Below are 11,328 nucleotides of genomic sequence, written 5' to 3'. Positions count from 1 at the left end.
ATAACATGTGTTATAATGTTGAAGGTCAACTCCCGTGGGAAACCCAGAAAAAAGCTGTTGAATTCGGGTACCGAAAAATTATTTTCGAGAATTTTTATTTTTTTAAATCGGCCCTTAAGTAACTTATGAGGGGTCAAATAAGGGTTTTTCATGATTCTGAGTTGATTGTTAACATTTATATTTCACCACAGACACTCCTTTGTGGAAAAATAATTTCTAAATATATCTCATTTTCTACTTTGCAGGACATGGAGTCTAGCAATATGGATGAAGACGTTACTCCACCTGTGCTCAATTGCTTCATCTGTGCACGCTCGGATACACCAGCTGAAAGGCTCATACAGGCAACTCCAAAGGGATACTCAACTTTATTGAAACAAGCAGAAACTGTCGAAAATGTTACTGTTGTGGAACGTATGAAGGAGGCTCAAAAGGAAAGAAAACTGAGGTACCACCAGAAGTGTAAAAATGATCTGTACAACAACTTTGTTGCAACCACCAAGAAGTCAGCTCAAGCATCAAAGGCAGAGAAAGAGTCATCAAAGTTGAAGAGAAGACGCACTACTTGTGAGTTCAGTTCATCAACTGGCTGCAGTTCTAGAAGATCACAGTCAGTTGACCTCCTGTATAAGGATGTATGCATTCTTTGCAACCAACCAGCCCAGCTCTATAAAAATAATCCAGCACAAGCTAGAAAGAAATACAGAGTGCCAGATAATTTGACTGCAGATACACTGAAGGCAAGCTTGCTGAAGACAGCACGGAGTCGCGGGGATGACTGGGGCACTGAAGTCACTGGACGCCTGGAAGGGATCAACGACTTGGTAGCAGAAGAAACACTGTACCATTTGCGATGCAAACTTATGTTTGCGAGAGGTGACAGTTTGTCCAAGACTGATGAGGAAGGAAAAAGGAAGAGAGGACAGAGGAGTATTGATGAGGAGCGAGAGGCAGTTTTTATTGAATTCTGCGAATGGTTAGACTCAGAATTAGAGCATGGGGTAATGAACATGGACCAAGTCCATGAAAAGCTGCAGGAGTTTGATCAGTCACCAGAGAAGAGCCTTTCTTATTCAAAGCATTGGCTAAAGATAAAACTTCTAGAGAAATACGAAGACACCTTGTATTTCAAAACACAGGAAAGAAGGGCAGATGTACTCTGTCTCAAAGATGGCACCGACAATATTCTGCGAGAGCATCATGCTAATCTTGACCATGGAGATGAGAAGACTCAGATCATAAAGACGGCACTCAAGTTCATATCCAATGATATTGCCTTGATTGATTTAGGTCCAAAGTCATACCCCACCACACACAGTATGACTGACATCGATAGTCAGCTGACACTTGTTCCTGCAAGCCTTCAGATGTTCTTGAGACCGATTGTCAAGACAGACGAAAGAGTTGCCGTTTGGGGGCAGAATTTTATTAAGGCCTGTCGACCTCGGTCTGGAGTATTGCCACACCAAATGGGGCTTGCCATACAACTTGATCATAGATTTGGGTCAAAATGGATGCTCAACAAGTTCCACCGGCTGGGATACACTGAGTCTTACACGGAGACACAAAACTACAAATACTGCTTCCTTAATAGTAGGAGTGGAGATGATGTTCCAGATACTTCTGGCACTCTTGACACCATTGTGGAGGAAACCGATGAACAGATCAATGATGAGGTTGCGGTCGATGCTGCGCTTGAGGATCAATCAGTGATGACAGCCAAAGTGCCAGCCAGTGAAAGTGAATTGTCAAGTAATGATCAGGTGGTCTTTATGGAGGTTGGGGAAACAAACAATGCAGTCACTCAGTTTGTTGGAGACAATATAGATTTAAACATTGTCTCTATTCACGGAAACACTCCCTTTCACTCAATGGGTTGGATCGAAGTCACCTCTCCGGCACCACCTTTGCCAGATCCACAGACAACAGCAGCTTTCCCCCGGGTGAAGTTGAAGGCACTCGACAAAGCTAAGATCCTGAGAGGAACTGAAGTAAAGATTATTCCATTTACGAACAGGAAACAGATAGGAACGAACGCGATAATGTTTCTCCCCCTCGCTGGGCTTTCCTCCTCCCTGGCTCATGATCAGCCACTTCTCACTCCAGGTGACACACTCTGGGCAGCGGGGTGGGTGATCAAACCAGAGACTCTTCCTCCAACAGAGGGTGCAGCTGCACAACATTCACTCCGTGCCTACCTGCAGACCCGGGACTGGATCCTTCTGCAGAGCATGTCTCTCAACCCCAGTGACTATGGATGGACAATAGGTGTACATGGGTATGAGCCAGTTCCAACACTGGACCCCACGGCTCCTGAGGAGCTATTGCAGTTCACGAGCTGTAATTGTCATGGAGATTGCAGCAACCGGCGATGCAGCTGCAAGAAGAATGGGGTCACGTGCATCTCGGCCTGTGGAGTCTGTAATGGCATTACATGCAGAAACTGCAGTCATGATGTTGTTGAGTCTGAAGAAGACATAGACAATGACTGTTGAAACTTCTGACATTGTGAATGAGAAATAACTCTTGAGTATTATATATGTATGTGAAATAAAAGCTACTTTGTGTGTAAATGTAAAAGTGAAAATATAAATGTTAACAATCAACTCAGAATCATGAAAAACCCTTATTTGACCCCTCATAAGTTACTTAAGGGCCAATTAAAAAAAAAAAAATTCTCGAAAATAATTTTTCGGTACCCGAATTCAACAGCTTTTTTTCTGGGTTTCCCACGGGAGTTGAACTTCAACATTTTAACACATGTTATTACACACCTTTACAAACATATTGGTGAAGAAATTTTTTGGTAACAATTTAGTTAACAGATTTGTGAAATATCTCATAAAATGCCCTTACTATGGCAGTATATGTAAGAAATGATGATCACAATGGGTGTGTTGTTGGCGGTATATGTAAGAAATAAATGATCACAATGGATGTGTTTGTAGTGAAATCGTATCCGTACTGAACCCGGGTGGGGATGCTCGCTGCTCGCTGTCATTGTTGTCCCCACTAGGGGCGTGACTATAAGACCCGTTGCTGTGTCAGTGCTCCGAGACTTCTCCCTTGTGACATGTTACATCGGTAGCCTCGTTAATGGTACGCCTTTATAGAATATCTAGCTTGCTTGCATTGACTGATATGAATGGCTTTATGAGATGTCGCATCGTATGCTTATTGTGTATTTCTACTTACAGGAATGATGTGATGATCTAAATGCAATTAAACCAAACCGTTGGACTAAAAGTTGTGCGGACCTGAATGGTTTTCCACAACACTTAATTGCATTTAAGATCTGCTGACATGGCTGGCAACAAGACGTTGACGGTGTCCATTTTCAGCGCCGACCCACAAGCCACGGACGGAGGCTTGCAACTCAAGCACTGGCTCAAGCAACTGGAGCATCTCTTTAATGAGCCTGATACCGCTCCGACGCCTGCCGCGAAGCTGGCAATATTACACTCAAAAATCGACTACCGGGTCTACCACTCGGTCGCTCAATGCACGACGTATGATCTTACCGTCGCGGAGCTCAAGCGGCTTTATATAAAAGAAAAAAGCCCTGTGTATGCGCGTTATTTGCTGCAGACGCGACGGCAGCAACCCAACGAGCCTATGGATCATTACGCCCAGGAGCTCCGGCAGCTCATGCTGGACAGCGCCCAGCCACGGACTCCCGAGCAGGCTAAAGATGATCGACTTTTAGATGCCTTCATAGCAGGGGTCTCCTCTCAGGAACTACGTCTCAAACTCTTGGAGAAGACCGACCTGACCTTCGCTACGGCGGTTGAGCAAGCGACGGTGTATACTGAAGCACGGATGCAATCGAACGCCTATGATCGCACGCGCCTTTTGGCGGGCACCTCACTACACGCCCGGCCGGAGAGGACCACTGACGAGGACGTGGATCCGCCTGCTGAACTCCGGGATGCTCCGGAGGATGACCCTACCCTGACAGCTGCCGTTACGACCAGCAGACCCAAGGCCTTGCGCGGGGCCGCATGTTTTTTTTGTGGAGGGCCTCGTCATGCCCGAGTCGTGTGTCCGGCACGTGACGCTATTTGCCATTTGTGCTCGCTAAAGGGACATTACGCGAAAGTGTGCAAGAAATCGGCACGCGGCTCGCGGCCCTTCGACCCGCGCAGCCGCGGTCGCGCAGGCGCGGCAACCTTGAACGGGCTTGTAGCAGAACCCACGAGCCCAGCGCCTTACCCGTCTTCGAAGGGGAGGGCCCCTCGCTGCGGCCCGCTGGGCGCTCAGACAACCTTGACTGGCGCCACCGGAAAGCCACCACCGTCTCATTCTCCATCGGGGACAAAGGCCGCGTCCTTGGCCAAACCTCGAGCCACGCAAGGGAAGAAACAGCTTTCGAATACTACGGAAGCCTTTTGTCAAAGCGACCAAACGAAAAAGGCGATTTCGAATACTACTACGGAAGCCTTTTGTCAAAGCGACCAAACGAAAAAGGCGATTTCGAATACTACGGAAGCCTTTTGTCAAAGCGACCAAACGAAAAAGGCGATTTCGGCTACAACGGAAGCCTTTATCTGCCAGGAGTGTCAAAAGGCGATGTCAAATACTACTGAGGCCTTTTCTCATCGGATTTTGAATCGCGAAACACCGGAATGCTGGGGAAAGCCCTCTGATGACGATAATGGATTCCCCATGGTCAACGCAGACTCCGGCCACGATCGCAAAACTGCTGCTGGTGTAGGATCCACCCGCGAGGCCGGTCCGACCCATTCGGGGGGCTCAGTCCCGCTCCCAGCTGCCTCGTCTGGCCTGGCTCAAGCCCTTATTCCCCTTATGGTTGAGGGCCATTGTGTTCAGGCCTTGGTGGACACCGGATCTACGGATAGTTTTATCGACCAGCGACTTGTGCTCAGGCATGGATGGCGGATCGGGCGGTCTACACGACGGATCTTCATGGCATCCCAGGGACTCCGGCTTAGCACAAAAGGGGAATGCCGATTGAAACTAGTGCTAAAGGGACGGGTTTTCCCTGATGTACACCTTATGGTTTTACCCGCATTATGTGCTGATATTCTGCTAGGACACGATTTTCTTAAGCTGCATGGACGTCTGGTAATGGAGTTCGGTGGGCCTGACACTCTTGTTGTGGGGGCGGACGACGCGCTAACGGTGTGCGCCCTAGCGCAAATGGACGTCCGTCCACTTTCGCTGTTCCCCAATCTAACCTCCGACTGTACCCCTGTCGCGGTAAAATCGAGACGCTACTCCCGCGCGGACATGCAATTCATTGCGGACGAAACGACTCAGCTCTTGAAAGACGGCATCATAGAACCTAGTAGGTCACCGTGGCGTGCCCAGGTCTTAGTGGTGCGCAGTGAGGCCCATCGCAAACGCATGGTAATCGACTATTCCCAAACGATTAACCGCTTTACACAGCTGGATGCCTACCCCCTTCCGGGGATGGACGCGCTAGTGCAACAGGTGTCCCAGTATTCGGTCTATAGTACTCTCGATCTCCGTAGTGCGTACCACCAGATCCCTATCTCTAGGGCGGATCGTATCTATACCGCTTTCGAGTCGGGGCAGCGGTTGTACCAATTTACACGATTGCCCTTTGGGGTGACGAACGGGGTCGCTTGTTTCCAGAGGGCCATGGATGACCTCGTTGCGCGGGAGCACTTAACCGATGTTTTCGTCTACCTCGATAACCTTACGGTTTGTGGATATGACCAAGGGCACCATGACGCTAATCTGAAGCGCTTCCTTGAGGTCGCGCAACGGTATCACTTAACTATGAACGAGGATAAGTGCCGATACTCCCTACGCACCATAGATCTTCTGGGGTACACCGTGACCCATGGCTCTGTCTCTCCGGATAAGGAACGTCTGCGACCTTTGCTCGACATGGCCCCTCCCTGCGATCGGGCTTCCCTGAAACGCGCCCTTGGGCTGTTCGCCCATTACTCCAAATGGGTGCAAAATTTCTCCGCGAAACTTCGCCCCCTTGTGGCCTGCGACACCTTTCCCCTGAGTTCGGCCGCATTGACGGCCTTTGAAGGACTTAAGACCGACATCGCCCGAGCCGCCGTAGCAACCATTGACGAGAGCGGCTCGTTCGTCCTCGAAAGTGACGCCTCGGATCAGGCCATCGCGGCGACCCTCTCCCAAGGGGGACGTCCCGTGGCTTTCTTTTCACGGACTCTTACCTCCGCTGAGCGGCGGCACTCGTCCGTTGAAAAGGAAGCGTATGCGATCGTCGAGTCTATTCGGCGATGGCGCCCGTACCTACTCGGGCGGAGCTTCCAAATCATCACGGACCAGCAAAGCGTTGCGTTCATGTACGACACCTTACACGCCCAGCGCATTAAGAACGAGAAAATCACTCGCTGGCGTATCGAACTCGCCGACTTCTGTTACACCATCAAATATCGCCCAGGGAAGGATAACCAGGCCGCCGATGCCTTATCGCGCCCCACTACATGTGCTGGTATCACCTCGTTGGAGGGCCTACGGGTGCTGCATGCTACTGCGGGCCATCCCGGCGTAACGCGTTTCGCTCATTTCGTGCGGAGTGGGAATCTCCCTTACTCGATTGACGATATCCGCCGTATCTGTCGCGACTGCGCTATCTGCGCGGAAATCAAACCGCGTTTCTATAACCCCCCTATGGGGACTCTGGTGAAGGCTACACGCCCGTGGGAACGCTTGGCGATGGATTTCAAGGGCCCTTTGCCGGTGTCGAGCGGCTCTCGCTATCTGCTCACTATCGTTGATGAGTACTCACGATTCCCCTTTGCTTATATGTGCGCGGACATGACTGCTGCCACGGTGATGCGTTGCTTACAGAACTTGTTCTCAATGTTCGGTTACCCGGCCTATGTCCATACCGACCGGGGTGCAGTCTTCTTGTCTCAGGAGGTGCGCGGCTATCTGCTCCAAAACAACGTTGCGTCTAGTTACACCACGCCGTATAGACCCCAGGCTAATGGGCAGATCGAACGCTTCAACGGGATTATCTGGAGGGCCGTCATGCTCCATCTCCGGACCCACGGCCGGGGCCTCGATAAATGGGCTTGGTCGCTACCTGCGGCGTTGAACTCAATCCGGGCACTCCTGAGTACGGCAACTAACCAAACTCCCCACGAGCGTCTTTTCCACCACCCCAGGAGCTCGGGGTGTATACGGTCTTTGCCCAGTTGGCTCGCTGGGCCCGGGCCGGCCTACCTTAAACGGGCAGTTCGCGCGAGCAAGTACGACCCCCTTGTGGACAAAGTGCAGATTCTCCAGGCTAATCCTGAGCATGCTCGTGTGATGACGTCTGATGGTCGTGAGACTACTGTCTCCGTTCGTCATCTTGCCCCTTGCGGGGTCGACGACCTTAGTAGGGAATCGGACGAACCAGTCGAACCCGTCTATGAGACTATGACCTCTCCCGACGCTCCCATCGCCGACAGTCCACCGACCCTCCCCCCGTCGAGACTGCCCGGGTCCGACGACTTGGCGTTACCCCCTTCATCACCCGACCCTGTTGACGCCTCTGACACCGGGGATACAGGGTTACGAGACGCCGTACCCGGGGAATTTCGAACGCGTGCTGGCAGAGAAATTCGCCGCCCGGCCCGCTACGGTTGGGCCGACTAATACTCCGCGCCCATGCTGACGCTCACTCGCTTTTAGCCACGCGGCCGTATAATTCTGACGGGGGGGGTGAATGTAGTGAAATCGTATCCGTACTGAACCCGGGTGGGGATGCTCGCTGCTCGCTGTCATTGTTGTCCCCACTAGGGGCGTGACTATAAGACCCGTTGCTGTGTCAGTGCTCCGAGACTTCTCCCTTGTGACATGTTACATCGGTAGCCTCGTTAATGGTACGCCTTTATAGAATATCTAGCTTGCTTGCATTGACTGATATGAATGGCTTTATGAGATGTCGCATCGTATGCTTATTGTGTATTTCTACTTACAGGAATGATGTGATGATCTAAATGCAATTAAACCAAACCGTTGGACTAAAAGTTGTGCGGACCTGAATGGTTTTCCACAACAGTGTTGTTGGCAGTATATGTAAGAAATAAATGATCACAATGGGTGTGTTATTGGCAGTATATGTAAGAAATGATGATCACAATGGGTTTGTTGTTGGCAGTTTATGTAAGAAATGATGATCACAATGGGTGTGTTGTTGGCAGTTTATGTAAGAAATGATGATCACAATGGGTGTGTTGTTGGCAGTTTATGTAAGAAATGATGATCACAATGGGTGTGTTGTTGGCAGTTTATGTAAGAAATGATGATCACAATGGGTGTGTTGTTGGCAGTTTATGTAAGAAATGATGATCACAATGGGTGTGTTGTTGGCAGTTTATGTAAGAAATGATGATCACAATGGGTGTGTTGTTGGCAGTATATGTGAGAAATGATGATCACAATGGGTGTGTTGTTGGCAGTTTATGTAAGAAATGATGATCACAATGGGTTTGTTGTTGGCAGTTTATGTAAGAAATGATGATCACAATGGGTGTGTTGTTGGCAGTTTATGTAAGAAATGATGATCACAATGGGTGTGTTGTTGGCAGTTTATGTAAGAAATGAAGATCACAATGGGTGTGTTGTTGGCAGTTTATGTAAGAAATGATGATCACAATGGGTGTGTTGTTGGCAGTTTATGTAAGAAATGATGATCACAATGGGTGTGTTGTTGGCAGTTTATGTAAGAAATGATGATCACAATGGGTGTGTTGTTGGCAGTTTATGTAAGAAATGATGATCACAATGGGTGTGTTGTTGGCAGTTTATGTAAGAAATGATGATCACAATGGGTGTGTTGTTGGCAGTTTATGTAAGAAATGATGATCACAATGGGTGTGTTGTTGGCAGTTTATGTAAGAAATGATGATCACAATGGGTGTGTTGTTGGCAGTATATGTGAGAAATGATGATCACAATGGGTGTGTTGTTGGCAGTTTATGTAAGAAATGATGATCACAATGGGTTTGTTGTTGGCAGTTTATGTAAGAAATGATGATCACAATGGGTGTGTTGTTGGCAGTTTATGTAAGAAATGATGATCACAATGGGTGTGTTGTTGGCAGTTTATGTAAGAAATGAAGATCACAATGGGTGTGTTGTTGGCAGTTTATGTAAGAAATGATGATCACAATGGGTGTGTTGTTGGCAGTTTATGTAAGAAATGATGATCACAATGGGTGTGTTGTTGGCAGTTTATGTAAGAAATGAAGATCACAATGGTTGTGTTGTTGGCAGTTTATGTAAGAAATGAAGATCACAATGGGTGTGTTGTTGGCAGTTTATGTAAGAAATGATGATCACAATGGGTGTGTTGTTGGCAGTTTATGTAAGAAATGATGATCACAATGGGTGTGTTGTTGGCAGTATATGTGAGAAATGATGATCACAATGGGTTTGTTGTTGGCAGTTTATGTAAGAAATGATGATCACAATGGATGTGTTGTTGGCAGTTTATGTAAGAAATGATGATCACAATGGGTGTGTTGTTGGCAGTTTATGTAAGAAATAAATGATCACAATGGGTGTGTTGTTGGCAGTTTATGTAAGAAATAAATGATCACAATGGGTGTGTTGTTGGCAGTTTATGTAAGAAATGATGATCACAATGGGTGTGTTGTTGGCAGTTTATGTAAGAAATGATGATCACAATGGGTGTGTTGTTGGCAGTTTATGTAAGAAATGATGATCACAATGGGTGTGTTGTTGGCAGTTTATGTAAGAAATGATGATCACAATGGGTGTGTTGTTGGCAGTTTATGTAAGGAATGATGATCACAATGGGTGTGTTGTTGGCAGTTTATGTAAGAAATGATGATCACAATGCGTGTGTTGTTGGCAGTTTATGTAAGAAATGAAGATCACAATGGGTTTGTTGTTGGCAGTTTATGTAAGAAATGATGATCACAATGGGTGTGTTGTTGGCAGTTTATGTAAGAAATGATGATCACAATGGGTGTGTTGTTGGCAGTTTATGTAAGAAATGATGATCACAATGGGTGTGTTGTTGGCAGTTTATGTAAGAAATGATGATCACAATGGGTGTGTTGTTGGCAGTTTATGTAAGAAATGATGATCACAATGGGTGTGTTGTTGGCAGTTTATGTAAGAAATGATGATCACAATGGGTGTGTTGTTGGCAGTTTATGTAAGAAATGATGATCACAATGGGTGTGTTGTTGGCAGTTTATGTAAGAAATGATGATCACAATGGGTGTGTTGTTGGCAGTTTATGTAAGAAATGATGATCACAATGGATGTATTGTTGGCAGTTTATGTAAGAAATGAAGATCACAATGGATGTATTGTTGGCAGTATATGTAAGAAATGCTGATCACAATGGATGTGTTGTTGGCGGTTTCTGTTAAGAAATGATGATCACAATGGGTGTGTTGTTGGCAGTTTATGTAAGAAATGCTGAGCACAATGGATGTGTTGTTGGCAGTATATGTAAGAAATGAAGATCACAATGGATGTATTGTTGGCAGTTTATGTAAGAAATGAAGATCACAATGGATGTATTGTTGGCAGTATATGTAAGAAATGCTGATCACAATGGATGTGTTGTTGGCGGTTTCTGTTAAGAAATGAAGATCACAATGGGTGTGTTGTTGGCAGTTTATGTAAAAAATTATGATCACAATGGGTGTGTTGTTGGCAGTTTCTGTTAAGAAATGAAGATCACAATGGGTGTGTTGTTGGCAGTTTCTGTTAAGAAATGAAGATCACAATGGGTGTGTTGTTGGCAGTTTATGTAAAAAATGATGATCACAATGGATGTGTTGTTGGCAGTTTCTGTTAAGAAATGAAGATCACAATGGATGTGTTGTTGGCAGTTTATGTAAAAAATGATGATCACAATGGGTGTGTTGTTGGCAGTTTATGTAAGAAATGAAGATCACAATGGATGTGTTGTTGGCAGTTTATGTAAGAAATGAAGATCACAATGGATGTGTTGTTGGCAGTATATGTAAGAAATGAAGATCACAATGGATGTGTTGTTGGCAGTTTATGTAAGAAATGAAGATCACAATGGATGTATTGTTGGCAGTTTATGTTAAGAAATGAAGATCACAATGGATGTGTTGTTGGCAGTATATGTAAGAAATGAAGATCACAATGGATGTGTTGGCAGTTTATGTAAGAAATGATGATCACAATGGATGTGTTGTTGGCAGTTTATGTAAGAAATGCTGATCACAATGGATGTATTGTTGGCAGTTTATGTAAGAAATGAAGATCACAATGGATGTATTGTTGGCAGTTTATGTAAGAAATGATGATCACAATGGGTGTGTTGTTGGCAGTTTATGTAAGAAATGCTGATCA

The 11,328-nt window shown here is 46.5% G+C and overlaps 1 protein-coding gene across 1 annotated transcript; it reads left to right on the top strand.

Annotated features, from left to right (window-relative positions):
* Positions 1–3,017: 3,017 nt before the first annotated feature.
* On the top strand, positions 3,018–7,982 carry LOC144891218 (uncharacterized). Its single transcript, XM_078773601.1, has 3 exons — positions 3,018–3,099; positions 3,198–4,467; positions 4,873–7,982. Exons 2-3 carry the CDS (start codon positions 3,304–3,306, stop codon positions 7,612–7,614), a joined length of 3,906 nt encoding a protein of 1,301 aa, XP_078629727.1. The 5' UTR covers positions 3,018–3,099; positions 3,198–3,303; the 3' UTR covers positions 7,615–7,982.
* The last annotated feature ends 3,346 nt before the right edge of the window (positions 7,983–11,328 follow it).

This window comes from Myxine glutinosa, chromosome 3 (assembly GCF_964187855.1).
Source record: "Myxine glutinosa chromosome 3, kmMyxGlut1.1, whole genome shotgun sequence".
In the NCBI taxonomy this organism is placed as follows: Eukaryota; Metazoa; Chordata; class Myxini; order Myxiniformes; family Myxinidae; genus Myxine; species Myxine glutinosa.
Note: the sequence above shows the minus strand (reverse complement) of the source record. Positions and strands in the feature narration are given on the sequence as shown.

Coding starts and splice junctions, on each gene's coding strand:
- LOC144891218 (XM_078773601.1), top strand. CDS start 3,304: ATGGCTGGCAACAAGACGTTGACGGTGTCCATTTTCAGCGCCGACCCA. Junction 4,468..4,872: donor AAAGCGACCAAACGAAAAAG/GCGATTTCGAAT, acceptor TTTATCGACCAG/CGACTTGTGCTCAGGCATGG.